General features: G+C 44.5%; 1 protein-coding gene across 1 annotated transcript in view; it reads right to left on the bottom strand.

Moving 5' to 3' along the window:
- The window catches only part of LOC106609796 (protein kinase C-binding protein NELL2), a 115,013-nt gene that overhangs the window by 93,142 nt on the left and 5,331 nt on the right, over nt 1-16,540 (bottom strand). Inside the window, exon 3 of the mRNA XM_045722361.2 lies at nt 2,732-2,882. Within this exon, the coding sequence (XP_045578317.1) occupies nt 2,732-2,882 (151 nt within the window). The remainder of the gene's footprint in view (nt 1-2,731; nt 2,883-16,540) is intronic.

Genomic DNA, 16,540 nt, shown 5'->3' with positions numbered 1-16,540 from the left:
TGTCTGTCTGTCTGTCTGTCTGTCTGTCTGTCTGTCTGTCTGTCTGTCTGTCTGTCTGTCTGTCTGTCTGTCTGTCTGTCTGTCTGTCTGACACATTCATCTAGAGACTGGACTGAGTAAGGAATTCAAACTTGAGAGGTGTGTGTGTGTGTGTGTGTGGGTGTGTGTGTGTGTGTGTGTGTGTGTGTGTGTGTGTGTGTGTGTGTGTGTGTGTGTGTGTGTGTGTGTGTGTGTGTGTGTGTGTGGAATAAAGCACTGATCCATGAGATAAAGGAAGATGACAGGTTGACTGTGACCTTAGAGGCCATGTCATCAATACTGTGTCTGGGGGGAGAAAATGTCACAGGTCTTTCTCCAACACTGACTACAGACAATAAATCATTCGAGATACACCTCTGTCTGTTTACCCATCTGCAGAAAGGAGTGGAAGTATGGAGGGATGGAGGGATGGAGGGTTGAAGGGATAGATTTAAGCCATTACATAAATGATTGGAAGGAAAAATAATTGGAAGGCAGACAGACAGACAGACAGACAGACAGACAGACAGACAGACAGACAGACAGACAGACAGACAGACAGACAGACAGACAGACAGACAGACAGACAGACAGACAGACAGACAGACAGACAGACAGACAGACAGACAGACAGACAGACAGACAGAAGATAGATAGATAGATAGATAGATAGATAGAGAGATAGATAGATAGATAGATAGATAGATAGATAGATAGATAGATAGATAGATAGATAGATAGATAGATAGATAGATAGATAGATAGATAGATAGATAGATAGATAGATAGATAGATAGATAGATAGATAGATAGATAGATAGATAGATAGATAGATAGATAGATAGATAGAAGCCATTACATAAGTGATTGGGAAGAAAGAGAGAACGATGTAGGGGCGGAGGGATAGAGGAATGGATGGATGGATAAAGGGAAAGATTGAAGCCATTACAAAAAGGACTGAGGAAAATCAGAAGGATAGAGGGATGGAATGCTTCAACTGAAGAAAGGACAAGCTGCTTTGCTTTGGTTCTCCCAAAGGATTTATTTTCCACATTTAAGATTAAAGAAAATGAAAAAATCCATATAAAGCTGTCCTTGGAGGTCGGAACAATGAAAACGGGGCTAAATCATAATCTGACTGTTTAACCTAATATGGACTGTCTTCAAGACAACAACAGAGCCTTGGCAGTGAAGTGCTAACACTACTGTTCATATGACCCCATGAAACCCATGCCCAAATCCCACACAATAAAAACAATGGCAGGCTGAACTTTATACAATGACACTTGGGAAATCTTGGCAGATGGTACACAGTCTGATCTGTATGACTAGTTGGTGTAGGTCAGCATTGTACTGCCGTTACCCGAGGCCCGGACTTTTCAGGTTCTTGCCTCTTTATTACATATGGAGTCCAGTGGTGGCTGGTGGGACTTAAAATGGGGAGGACTGGCTCATAGTAATGGCTGGAATGGAATTAATGGAATCACATCAAACGCCTGTTTATTTATACCATTCAATTCACTTAATTTCATCCATTTTTTATGAGCCATCCTCTCTTCACCAGCCTCCTCTGATGAAGTCCCCCTTCAGCTGTTTTTGCTGACTCTACTGTATGAAACAGCCAGTGTGCTAGCTTAGCATGTAGTGCTGCTTCCCTGAACCAGCCTCTGTCTGGACTTCAACCAGGGTCCTCTATAATGTCTCTGACTGGACTTCAACCAGGGTCCTCTATAATGTCTCTGACTGGACTTCAACCAGGGTCCTCTATAATGTCTCTGACTGGACTTCAACCAGGGTCCTCTATAGTGTCTCTGACTGGACTTCAACCAGGGTCCTCTATAGTGTCTCTGCTGGACTTCAACCAGGGTCCTCTATAGTGTCTCTGACTGGACTTCAACCAGGGTCCTCTATAAGTGTCTCTGACTGGACTTCAACCAGGGTCCTCTATAGTGTCTCTGTCTGGACTTCAACCAGGGTCCTCTATAGTGTCTCTGTCTGGACTTCAACCAGGGTCCTCTATAGTGTCTCTGTCTGGACTTCAACCAGGGTCCTCTATAGTGTCTCTGACTGGACTTCAACCAGGGTCCTCTATAATGTCTCTGACTGGACTTCAACCAGGATCCTCTATAGTGTCTCTGTCTGGACTTCAACCAGGGTCCTCTATAATGTCTCTGTCTGGACTTCAACCAGGGTCCTCTATAGTGTCTCTGTCTGGACTTCAACCAGGGTCCTCTATAATGTCTCTGTCTGGACTTCAACCAGGGTCCTCTATAGTGTCTCTGTCTGGACTTCAACCAGGGTCCTCTTTAGTGTCTCTGTCTGGACTTCAACCAGGGTCCTCTATAGTGTCTCTGTCTGGACTTCAACCAGGGTCCTCTATAATGTCTCTGTCTGGACTTCAACCAGGGTCCTCTACCTCGCAAATACAAGTGTCCGCCCGCTTGACAAGGTAAGACCAGATTGAGCTATAGAACATTATCCAATTCCATAGCACCATTGGCGACATTTCAAGCTAGCTGTGGAGTGAGTTTATGGCTGTTCTTACCTCCATTTCATAATAGCACACAAACGGTTACTAAGTCAAGATGTGTGTCGTACCTCTGTTCTGCATGGTGTATGAAGAGGACTGTCTTACCTGTGTTCTGCATAGTGTATGGAGAGGACTGTGTCTTTCCTGTGCTCTGCATGGTGTATGAAGAGGACTGTGTCTTACCTGTGCTCTGCATAGTGTATGGAGAGCAGGACTCCAGAGTTGAGTCTCTCCTGCTTCAGAGTGGCCAGCACAGTGAACTCTGTCTTGTCTCTCAGCTTCTGGAGCATCACCTCTGCTACATCCTCCTTCACCCTCACGTTCCTCCATGAATCTGAGGAGAGAGAGAGAGAGAGAGAGAGAGAGAGAGAGTAGTAGAGAGAGAGAGAGAGAGAGAGAGAGAGAGAGAGAGAGAGAAAAGGCAGAGAGAGACAAAGATCTCTGAATCTTAGTGGTGTTGGCCACAATTTAACATCAAGCGCTGTAGTTCAAACAGGTGCTAATATTAGAGTTGATCTATAAATGCAACGGCTGTGGGTACTGGAGGAGAGAATTAGGACACACTGCATTATGTAATACAGGATATCCAACAAAATAAAGTGCCAGTCAAAAGTTTAGACAAGCCTACTCATTCAAGGGTTTTTCTTTATTTTTTACTATTTTCTACAATGTAGAATAATAGTGAAGACATCAAAACTATGAAATAACACATATGGAATCATGTATTAACCAAAAAAGTGTTACAACTTCATCAGGATTGGTGGGTCCCCTGCGGGACGGTTGAGCTACTGTAGGCTAATCCGATTAGCATGAGGTAAGTAACAAAACAAAAAAATCCCAGGACATAGACATATCTGATATTGGCAGAAAGCTTAAATTCTTGACAAACAAATCAAAATATATTTGAGATTCTTCAAAGTAGCCACACTTTGCCTTGATGACAGCTGTGCACACTCTTGGCATTCTCCCAACCAGCTTCACCTGGAATGCTTTTTCAACAGTCTTGAAGGAGTTCCCACATATGCTGAGCACTTGTTGGCTGCTTTTCCTTCACTCTGCACTCCAACCCATCCCCAAACCATCTTAATTGGGTTGAGGTCAGGAGATTGTGGAGGCCAGGTCATCTGATGCAGCACTCCATCACTCTCCTTCTTGGTCAAATAGCCCATACAAAGCCTGGAGGTGTGTTGGTTCATTGTCCTGTTGAAAAACAAATGATAGTCCCACGAAGTGCAAACCAGTTAGGATGGCATCTCGCTGCAGAATGCTGTTGTAGCCATGCTGGTTAATTGTGCCTTGAATTGTAAATACAGTGATGGAAAAAAGTATTTGATCCCCTGCTGATTTTGCACGTTTGCTCACTGACAAAGAAATGATCAGTCTATAATTTTAATGGTAGGTTTATTTGAACAGTGAGAGACAGAATAACAACAAAAAAATCCAGAAAAACACATGTCAAAAATGTTATAAATTGATTTGCATTTTAATGAGGGAAATAAGTATTTGACCCTATCTCAATCAGAAAGATTTCTGGCTCCCAGGTGTCTTTTATACAAGTAACGAGCTGAGATTAGGAGCACACTCTTAAAGGGAGTGCTCCTAATCTCAGTTTGTTACCTGTATAAAAGACACCTGTCCACAGAAGCAATCAATCAATCACGATTCCAAACTCTCCACCATGGCCAAGACCAAAGAGCTCTCCCAGGATGTAAGGGACAAGATTGTAGATCTACACAAGGCTGGAATGGGCTACAAGACCATCGCCAAGCAGCTTGGTGAGAAGGTGACAACAGTTGGTGCAATTATTCGCAAATGGAAGAAACACAAAAGAACTGTCAATCTCCCTCGGCCTGGGGCTCCATGCAAGATCTCACCTCGTGGAGTTGCAATGATCATGAGAACAGTGAGGAATCAGCCCAGAACTACACGGGAGGATCTTGTCAATGATCTCAAGGCAACTGGGACCATAGTCACCAAGAAAACAATTGGTAACACACTACGCCGTGAAGGACTGAAATCCTGCAGCACCCGCAAGGTCCCCCTGCTCAAGAAAGCACATATACATGCCCGTCTGAAGTTTGCCAATGAACATCTGAATGATTCAGAGGACAACTGGGTGAAAGTGTTGTGGTCAGATGAGACCAAAATGGAGCTCTTTGGCATCAACTCAACTCACCGTGTTTGGAGGAGGAGGAATGCTGCCTATGACCCCAAGAATACCATCCCCACCGTCAAACATGGAGGTGGAAACATTATGCTTTGGGGGTGTTTTTCTGCTAAGGGGACAGGACAACTTCACCGCATCAAAGGGACGATGGACGGGGCCATGTACCGTCAAATCTTGGGTGAGAACCTCCTTCCCTCAGCCAGGGCATTGAAAATGGGTCGTGGATGGGCATTCCAGCATGACAATGACCCAAAACACACGGCCAAGGCAACAAAGGAGTGGCTCAAGAAGAAGCACATTAACCTGTTATGGCTAGGGGGCAGTATTTTCACGGCTGGATAAAAAACGTACCCGATTTAATCTGGTTACTACTCCTGCCCAGTAACTAGAATATGCATATAATTATTGGCTTTGGATAGAAAACACTCCAAAGTTTCTAAAACTGTTTGAATGGTGTCTGTGAGTATAACAGAACTCAAATGGCAGGTCAAAACCTGAGAGATTCCTTTACAGGAAGTGGCCTGTCTGACCATTTCTTGAACTTCTTTGCCATCTCTATCTTTTACAAAGGATCTCTGCTCTAACGTGACACTTCCTACGTCTTCCATGGGCGCTCAGAGCCCGGGAAAAACCTGAATGTCGTCATCCCAGCCCCAGGCTGAAACACATTATCGCCTTTGTCAAGTGGCCGATCAAGGGACTGTGGGCTTAGGCGCGTACCCTGGCCGCCCCCGTCTTTGTGATTTTTCCTCTGTTTGCCGAAAAGGAGATTCCCGGTGGGAATATTATCGCTTTTTTACGAGATAAATTGCATAAAAATTGATTTTAAACAGCGGTTGACATGCTTCGAAGTACGGTAATGGAATATTTAGAATTTTTTTGTCAGAGACTGGAACCATCATCACTCACAGGGACAGAGATGTTATACTGTATGTTTCTGAGACTGGAACCATCATCACTCACAGGGACAGAGGATGTTATACTGTATGTTTCTGAGACGAACCATCATCACTCACAGGGACAGAGATGTTGTACTGTATGTTTCTGAGACTGGAACCATCATCACTCACTGGGACAGAGATGTTATACTGTATGTTTCTGAGACTGGAACCATCATCACTCACAGGGACAGAGATGTTATACTGTATGTTTCTGAGACTGGAACCATCATCACTCACAGGGACAGAGGAGTTATACTGTATGTTTCTGAGACTGGAACCATCATCACTCACAGGGACAGAGATGTTGTACTGTATGTTTCTGAGACTGGAACCATCATCACTCACAGGGACAGAGATGTTATACTGTATGTTTCTGAGACTGGAACCATCATCACTCACAGGGACAGAGATGTTATACTGTATGTTTCTGAGACTGGAACCATCATCACTCACAGGGACAGAGGAGTTATACTCGATGTCCTGTTTTAGAGCTGTGTTTATACTGGTTAATTAGTGTCATGTACAATCATTCAACCTTGATGAGTAAGGTCACATGGTTGCTAGCCTTTGAGCGGGCTCTCATGTCAATAAACCATCTATTCGACATTCTATCCTGTACACTGTTGTGTTCCATATTCAAAAGGAACAGAACCCTGCTTCCTTTAACCGTGGATACAACACCTTACCTCCAGTTTATCTACAGAGAGAGTGAGAGAAGGGATTGGAACCACGGGATCGCCCTGATCTCTGGCTGCCTTTTGTTCTCCCTCTGTCGAACCTCTCTCTCCATCCTTCCACCCCTCCTTCCTCAACTCCCATCCCTCTCTCCTCTCCTCTCCTCAGACATCTACACTCCTTTAATGGAGCCATCAATAAGAGATGAAGGGAGTGTGTGTGTGTGTGTGTGTGTGTGTGTGTGTGTGTGTGTGTGTGTGTGTGTGTGTGTGTGTGTGTGTGTGGTGTGTGTGTGTGTGTGTGTGTGTGTGTGTGTGTGTGTGTGTGTGTGTGTGTGTGTAACAGCTTCACACTGACACCAGCTACATGTTCATGGTCTTGTACGGCATAAACACAGCATCTACAGCTGGTGAGAACAGGTTCAAAATACCTGGGGAGAAAACAATGTGGTCTAAACGGTGCATTCGAAAAGTATTCAGACCCCTTCACTTTTTCACATTTTGTTACTTTACAGCCTTATTCTAAAATGTATTAAATAGTTTTTTTCTTCTTCTCATCTACACACAATATTCCATAATGATAAAGCAAAAACAGGTTTCTAGAAATGTCTGTAAATGTATTCAAAATAAAAAACGGACCTATCACATTTACATAAGGATTCAGACCCTTTACTCAGTACTTTGTTGAAGCACCTTTGGCAACGATTACAGCCTTGAGTCTTTTTGGGTATGACGCTACAAGCTTGGCACACCTGTATTTGGGGAGTTTCTTCCATTCTTCTCTGCAGAGCCTCTCAAGCTCTGTCAAGTTAGATGGGGAGCGTCGCTGCACAGCTATTTTCAGGTTTCTCCAGAGATGTTCAATCGGGTTCAAGTCTGGGCTCTGGCTGGGTCACTCAAGGACATTCAGAGACTTGTCCCGAAACCACTCCTGTGTTGTCTTGGCTGTGTGCTTAGGATCGTTGTCCTGTTGGAAGGGGAACCTTCGCCCCAGTCTGAGGTCCTGAGCGCTCTACAGCAGGTTTTCACCAATGATCTCTCTGTACTTTGCTCTGTTTGCCTTTCCCTCGATCCTGACTAGTCTCTCAGTCCATACCGCTGAAAAACATCCTCACAGCATGATGCTGCCACCACCATGCTTCACCGTAGGGATGGTGCCAGGTTTCCTCAAGACGTGATGCTCAGCATTCAGGTCAAAGAGTTCAAAAGAATCTTGTTTCTCATTGTCTGAGAGTCCTTTAGGTGCCTTTTGGCAAACTCCAAGCAGGCTGTCATGTGCCTTTTACTGAGGAGTAGCTTCCATCTGGCCACTCTACTATAAAGGCCTGATTGGTGGAGTGCTGTAGAGATTGTTGTCCTTCTGGAATGTTCTCCCATCATCACACAGGAACTCTGGATCTCTGTCAGAGTGATCATCTCCCTGACCAAGGCCCTTCTCCCCCGACTGCTCAGTTTGGCCGAGTGGCCAGCTCTAGGAAGAGTTTTGGTGGTTCAAAACTTCTTCCATTTAAGAATGATGGAGGCCACTGTTTTGATACCCTTCCCCAGATCTGTGCCTCGACACAATCCTGTCTCAGAGCTCTACGGACAATTCCTTTGATCTCATGGCTGGGATTTGCTCTGACATGCACTGTCAACTGTGGGACCTTATATAAACAGGTGTGTGTCTTTCCAAATCATGTCCAATCAATTGCGTTTACCACAGGTGGACTCCAATCAAGTTGTAGAAACATCTCAAGGATGATCAATGGAACAGGATCCACCTGTTCCGAGTCTCATAGCAAATGGTCTGAATACTTATGTAAACAAGGTATTTCTGTTTTTTTTTAATGTCTAAAAACCTGTTTTCGCTTTGTTATTATTAGGTATCATGTATAGATTGATTTTTTACTGGGGTGGTGATGTCATAAGGACCACTATCTCACAACGCTCACACTTAACACGCTCACACTTAACACTCTCTAACACACAGTAGAAGTAGACGCAATGGGGCTATTCCCCAAAATAATTCAAGGCATTTAATATTTCAATAAACAACATCACAGAAGACAATGCAATTCAACCAATTAGAAATGACAAGGTGGGACACTGACTCAAGCTGAATAAATGTGGATTAGTCAATTGAAAATAAACAGAAGGTCTAGACCTTCACATGTGCATTTCACACTGCGTAAAAATCTGCAAAACAATAATAAGACTTGAGCAGCTGTTACTTCCTGACCAGTAAAAGGGGTTGTTTGTTATTGTAGTTTGGTTAGGGCGTTGCAGGGGGTGTTTGTTTAGTGTGTTTCCGGGTTTTTGGTTGATGTTCTATGTTTTCTATTTCTATGTGGGTTTTCTAGTTTTTCTATGTCTATGTTAGTTTTGTCAATGACCTCCAATCAGAGGCAGCTGTTTGTTGTTTTCTCTGATTGGAGGCCATATTTAAGTGTGTTTGTTTTCACTTGTGTTTGTGGGTGGTTGTTTCCTCGTATAGTCTGAGCACCTTACGGGACTTTTTTTCGTCGTTTGTTTTGTATGAGTACTTCTAATTAAAAAGAAGATGAGCACCTTAATCGCTGCATATTGGTCCGATGATTTCTCCTCCTGAGACGACAAACTTTGTGACAGAACCACCCACCATAAGAGGACCAAGCAGCGGAGGAAGGAGCAACAGAGGAGCTATTTAGAGTCGTGGACATGGGAAGAAATAATGGATGGAAAAGGACCATGGCACCAGGTTGGGGAGTACCGGCACCCAAAAGAGGAGCTGGAGGCAGCAAAGGCTGAGCATCGGAGGTACGAGGCATTATATCCTCCATTTCAGGAGGTGAGGAGGCAGCCCCCCCACACACGGGGAGTTGGAGTAAGTCAGGCAATAGGCCTGAACCAACTCCTCGTGCTTATTATGGGGAGCGTTTGGCGGTGAGAGCACCGTGCTATGCGGAAGTGCGCACGGTCTCGCCCATCCAGACCTCCAGTGCATATTCATGGCCCAGTGTATCCAGTTCCTGCTCCTCGCACTAGCCCTGTGGTGCGTGTTACGGTTCTGGCGCCTCCAAAGCCAGCCCCATGCACCAGGCCTTTAGTGCGCCTGCCCAGTCCAGTACGTCCTGTTCCTGCTCCTCGCACTAGCCCTGTGGTGCGTGTCACTAGTCTGGCGCCTCCAAAGCCAGCCCCACTCACCAGGCCTTTAGTGCGCCTGCCCAGTCCAGTATGTCCTGTTCCTGCTCCTTGCACTAGCCCTGTAGTGCATGTCACTAGTCTGGCGCCTCCAAAGCCAGCCCCACGCATCAGGCCTTCAGTGCGCAGTCCCCGTCCAGAGCTTCCGGCGACAGTTCCCCGTCCAGAGCTTCTGACGACAGTTCCCCGTCCAGAGCTTCCGACAACAGTTCCCCGTCCAGAGCTTCCGGCAACAGTTCCCCGTCCTGAGCTTCCGGTGACAGTTCCCCGTCCAGAGCTTCTGACGACAGTTCCCCGTCCAGAGCTTCCGACAACAGTTCCCCGTCCAGAGCTTCCGGCAACAGTTCCCCGTCCTGAGCTTCCGGTGACAGTGCCCCGTCCAGAGCTTCCGGCGACAGTTCCCCGTCCAGTGCTTCCGGCAACGTCCTGCAGTCCGGAGCCGACTGAGACAGCCCGCAGTCCGGAGCCTGCAGAGACGGCCCGTAGTCCGGAGCCGTCAGAGACGGCCCGCAGTCCAGAGCCTGCAGAGACGGCCCGCAGTCCGGAGCCTGCAGAGACGGCCCGCAGTCCGGAGCCTACAGAGACGGCCCGCAGTCCGGAGCCTGCAGAGACGGCCCGCAGTCCGGAGCCTGCAGAGACGGCCCGCAGTCCGGAGCCTGCAGAGACGGCCCGCAGCCCTGAGTCTCCAGAGACGCGCCTCAGCCCGAGGTCTCCAGCGACGCGCCTCAGCCCGAGGTCTCCAGAGACGCACCTCAGCCCGAGGTCTCCAGTGACGCACCTTAGCCCAGAGCCTTCAGCAGTGGTCTACAGCCATGAGCCTTCAAGGGGGGTGGGCAGGTTAGGATGGGGACTAAAGCTGGAGCCTGAGCCACCTCCGTAGTTGGAGGATTGGGGAGGGGGGGTGTAGCACGGGAGCCGTCGGTGACGGTAGCCACCCTCCCTTCCCTCCCTTTAAGTTTGGGGTTATTTTTGTGGGGATTTTGTGTTTCGGTGCATCCGGGGTCTGCACCTTTGGGGGGGGGGTACTGTCACGTCCTGACCAGTAAAAAGGGTTGTTTGTTATTGTAGTTTGGTCAGGGCGTGGCAGGGGGTGTTTGTTTAGTGTGTTTTGGGGGTTTTGGTTGATGTTCTATGTTTTCTATTTCTATGTGGGTTTTCTAGTTTTTCTATGTCTATGTTAGTTTTGTCAATGACCTCCAATCAGAGGCAGCTGTTTGTTGTTTTCTCTGATTGGAGGCCATATTTAAGTGTGTTTGTTTTCACTTGTGTTTGTGGGTGGTTGTTTCCTTGTATAGTCTGAGCACCTTACGGGACTGTTTTTCGTCGTTTGTTTTGAATGAGTATTTTTTTCCCTTCTATATAAAAAGAAGATGAGCACCTTAATCGCTGCATATTGGTCCGATGATTTCTCCTCCTCAGACGACAAATTTTGTGACAGCAGCTTTCACCAGAACAGGGAAATTGAATGTGTGCCCATTTTACAGTTGTAATATATTTAATTTTGATCACTCTGTTGTTGCAGATAATTTTCCTGTGTAGCAGGAAATGCAAATTGTAGTGTATTCAAGGATTAAAATGGCTTCTAAAAATTGTAATATCCTCTTTAAAATATTCAGACTTGATTTATCCTATCTAAAAATGTTACAACCCCTACAAAAATGTATATTGTTTATAAACAAGATAATAATTCACATTTCCTGTTGCTGCAGGATTATTTTTGTGCTTTGAGAAACTGGTCAAATGAAGATACAACATCTGTATGTTTCTCATGGATGTTGAAATGGTTTAACACCCAGTCAGAGGGTTCAGATTCATGGAGATTACTACTAATCTGCACCATACGGTCTATTTTATTTTACCCCACTGTCCTCTTAAGACTTAACCTGTGGATGATGGGGGGGAGGGAGGGGTGTACATTACAACACTCTTGTCTCTCTCTCTCTCTCTCTGTCTCTCTCTTTCTCTCTCTCATACACAAATCCTGTCAATTTGTCCTGGGTTACAGTTACTGTTGTAGTGATATAGATCAATACAGCATGCAGAGAGAAGAGATAAGAAGCTCCACACACACACACACACACACACACACACACACACACACACACACACACACACACACACACACACACACACACACACACACACCACACACACACACACACACACACACACACACACACACACACACACACACACACACACACACACACACACACACAGCCAGCCTGTCTGGTGCCTCAGAGGGACTGGCCTCATTTCAGGGCTTTCCAGGTCTCTCTTTCTCATTCTCTTTTTCAGGGCTTCTCCTGTTCCTGCTGCCTGGCCTTCTGTCAGACACTCTGTCTCTGCTGTATTGAACCACAGCCTGGTGACACACACAAACAAACACACACACACACTTGTACCAGCCTGCAGCCATCATCACAATACTAGTTAGTTATCTCCTTGAGAAACCTATAAATAAACCACAGCATCAACCATGGACAGAGAAAGATCAAATCGAAAGATTAACCACATGCTCTGGATACAGGTGTAGACCTTACTTACTTACAAGCTCTTAACCAACAATGCAGTTCAACAAATAGAGTTAAGAAAATATTTACTAAATAAACTAAAGTAAAAAACGTAATAAAATAAAAAGTAACACAATAACATAACAATAACGAGGCTATATACAGGGGGTACCGGTACCGAGTCAATGTGGGGGGTGACAGGTTAGTCGAGAGAATTTGTATATGTAGGTAGGGGTAAAGTGACTATGCATAGATAATAAACAGCGAGTAGCAGCAGTGTCCAGGTGGCCATTTGATTAATTGTTCAGCAGTCTTCAGGCTTGGGGGTAGAAGCTGTTAAGGAGCCTTTTGGTCCTAGACTTGTCACTCTGGTACCACTTGCAGAGGCGGTAGCAGAGAGTCTATGACAATTTTTTGGGCCTTCCTCTAGTATATAGGTCCTGGATGGTAGGAAGCTTGGCCCCAGTGATGTACTGGGCCGTACGCACTACCCTCTGTAATGCCTTATGGTCGGATGCCAAACAGTTGCCATTCCAGGCGGTGATGCAACCGGTCAGGATGCTCTCGATGGTGCAGCTATAAAACATTTTGAGGATGTGTAGACCCATGACAAATCTTTTCAGTCTCTTGAGGGGGAAAAGGTGTTGTCGTGCCCTTTTCACGGCTGTCTTGGTGTGTTAGACCATGATAGTTTGTTGGTGATGTGGACACCTCGACCCAAACTCTCGACCCGCTCCACTACAGCCCCGTCGATGTTAATGGGGGACTGTTCGGCCCGCCTTTTCCTGTAGTCCACAATCAGCTCATTTGTCTTGCTCACATTGAGGGAGAGGTTGTTGTCCTGGCACCACACTGCCAGGTCTCTGACCTCCTCCCATATAGGCTGTCTTCTCATTGCCGGTGATCAGGCCTACCACTGTTGTGTCGTCAGCAAACTTAGTGATGGTGTTGGAGTCGTGCTTGGCCATGCAGTCGTGGGATTACGTCTAGATGATTAATGAGAAGGAAATGCTGCCTTGTGTCTTTATCAAGTTTGGGGTGTAAAAGTTTGATTTATCAAGATACATGCCATGGATTTGGTCACAGGAACTGGTCACAGGAAGTGGCCACAGGAACCAACGTGTGTGTGTGCGTGCATGCGTGTGTGTGTGTCTGCTTGTGTGTGTGCATATGTGTGTGTGTCTATTTAAATCAGTTGAATGATTCATGACACAGGGAACAAGTGTCTCAACTCCAAATAGCGTTGAATTAAAGCAGGGGAATTAACGCCGCAGATTTCTACAGCCTGGCAGAGAGACAGAGGTAGCAACAGGGAGAGAGAGAAGGAGAGAGAGCACTTAGAAGACAGGATGACTCGCTTTTACAAAATAAGACCAATTCATTGGAGAAATATCATCCTGTTTCAATCTCAAGTGGTCAGATTAAACCAGATCACATCTTGTTCTGATGGAACATTTGATCTAAGTTATTACTTCTACCACTTAATGATGCACTTCTAATGTACCTCTCTGGAATACATCACTTCTAATGTACCTCTCTAGAATACATCACTTCTAATGTACCTCTCTGGAATACATCACTTCTAATGTACCTCTCTGGAATACATCACTTCTAATGTACCTCTCTGGAATACATCACTTCTAATGTACCTCTCTAGAATACATCACTTCTAATGTACCTCTCTAGAATACATCACTTCTAATGTACCTCTCTGGAATACATCACTTCTAATGTACCTCTCTGGAATACCTCACTTCTAATGTGCCTCTCTAGAATACATCACTTCTAATGTACCTCTCTGGAATACATCACTTCTAATGTACCTCTCTAGAATACATCACTTCTAATGTACCTCTCTGGAATACATCACTTCTAATGTACCTCTCTAGAATACATCACTTCTAATGTACCTCTCTGGAATACATCACTTCTAATGTACCTCTCTAGAATACATCACTTCTAATGTACCTCTCTGGAATACATCACTTCTAATGTACCTCTCTAGAATACATCACTTCTAATGTACCTCTCTGGAATACATCACTTCTAATGTACCTCTCTGGAATACATCACTTCTAATGTACCTCTCTGGAATACCTCACTTCTAATGTGCCTCTCTAGAATACATCACTTCTAATGTACCTCTCTGGAATACATCACTTCTAATGTACCTCTCTAGAATACATCACTTCTAATGTACCTCTCTGGAATACATCACTTCTAATGTACCTCTCTAGAATACCTCACTTCTAATGTACCTCTCTGGAATACATCACTTCTAATGTACCTCTCTGGAATACATCACTTCTAATGTACCTCTCTGGAATACCTCACTTCTAATGTGCCTCTCTAGAATACATCACTTCTAATGTACCTCTCTGGAATACATCACTTCTAATGTACCTCTCTAGAATACATCACTTCTGATGTACCTCTCTAGAATACATCACTTCTAATGTACCTCTCTGGAATACATCACTTCTAATGTACCTCTCTGGGATACATAACAAAATACTCTCAGAACTGTTTCCAACATATAGGCCTTTAATCTCTGCTTCCTGTTATCCAATACATCCTGGATATATGTTCTATGACTAATGTTGCTACTGCTGTTAGGCCTCTTGCCCTTCTGTCTGGTTGGCACACAGAGCTTGGCAATGGGCAAAGGAATGGCATCTCACGTGTATGTGTGTTACATTCACACACACACACACACACACACACACACACACACACACACACACCACACACACACACACACACACACACACACACACACACACACACACACACACACACACACACGCACACACACACACACGTAGGACCGACAACACTACACTAACAGCATCCTGTCCTGCTGTGCTGTTGCAGATACAGTCTCTATTGGGGTGATGAGTAAGCAGCAACCTGATTGCTGCACTGAACAGAGAGAGCATCCAGTCAGCATAGAGAGGTAAAGGTGTAGGACCTTAATGTGATCCCCCTGTTGCAGGAAATGTTTTACTTGTAGTGTATTTGAGGTTTAAAAAGGATTCTGAAGTTTGTAATTTCCACTTTGAAATTTCAGACTTGATTTTCCCTTACGAAAAATGTATCAACCCCTACGAAAATGTCCATTAATTATAATCCTAATACTAAAGGATTGTTTTCCTGCTGTAGCAAACTTGCTCATATTATGATCCTACATCTGTACAGGGAGGGTTCACTCACTCAGCAGGGTTGGGGGGCACACTAACTTTGTTTCTGATATGAAACCTGATGGGATTGATGAAATTCATGTCCTATTCTTTGGCAGGTGTGGAATCCTCTTTCACCTCTGGATTCCATATATCTATGATGACAACTTTCAATGATCTATGAAGGCATCAAGGGAACAGGTGGGTTATAATTGTACACGAGAGAGAAAATATAATTTCTATAATAGATGAATAGATGTAGTTGACGGATATACCATAATGGGATCCATCTAATCCTTGTGAAAGCCTAGAATTCTGGGAGAGAGGAGAAGGGAGAACAGTGGTAGGATGTTCCTGTATGGACACACACACACACAGACAGCACTCTGCAGGCAGAAACACTGTCTACAATTCCTCTCATTCCTGAGTTGTTTGAATCATATATACAGTGCCTTCAGAAAATATTCATACCCCTTGATTCATACCACATTTTGTTGTGTTACAGCCTGAATTCAAAAAGGATTTAAAAAAATTGTTTTCCTCATCCATCTACACACAATAACCCATAATAACAAAGTGAAAACATGTTTTTAGAAATGTTTGCAAATGTATTGCAAACGAAATACACAAATATCTAAATTACATAAGTATTCACACCCCTGAGTCAATACATGTTAGAATCACCTTTGGCAGCAAATATAGCTGTGAGTTTTTCTGGGCAAGTCTCTAAGAGCTTTGGACACCTGGATTGTACAACATTTTCCCATTATTCTTTTCAGAATTCTTAAAGCTCTGTCAAATTGGTCACTGCTAGACAACCATTTAAGTCTTGCCATTGATTTTCAACCAGATTTAAGTCAAAACTGTAACTCGGCACCCAGGACCATTTACTGTATTCTTGGTAAGCAACTCCAGTGAATATGTGGCCTTGTGTTTTAGGTTATTGTCCTGCTGAAAGGTTCATTAATCTCCCATTGTCTGTTCGGAAGCAGACTGAAGCAAGTTTTCCTCTAGGATTTTGCCCTTAACGATTACATGCATACCCATAACATGATGCAGCCACCACTACCCTTGAAAATATGGTGAGTGGTACTCAGTAATGTGTTGTATTGGATTTGCACCAAACATAACACTTTGTATTCAAGAAAAAAAGTGAATTGCTTTGCCACATTGTTTTTGTTGTGGCAGTATTAGTGCCTTGTTGCTAACAAGGTGCACATTTTGTGATATTTTTATTCTGTACAAGCTTCCTTCATTTCACTCTGTCAATTAGTTTAGTATTGTAGAGTAACTACAATGTTGTCTTTGTGGTTGAATCTATCTTTGAAATGAACTGCTCAACTGAGGGACCTTACA

This window comes from Salmo salar, chromosome 07 (genome assembly GCF_965601325.2).
Source record: "Salmo salar chromosome 07, fSalSal1, whole genome shotgun sequence".
Classification (NCBI taxonomy): Eukaryota; Metazoa; Chordata; class Actinopteri; order Salmoniformes; family Salmonidae; genus Salmo; species Salmo salar.
This window is presented reverse-complemented; position numbering and strand designations above follow the sequence as displayed.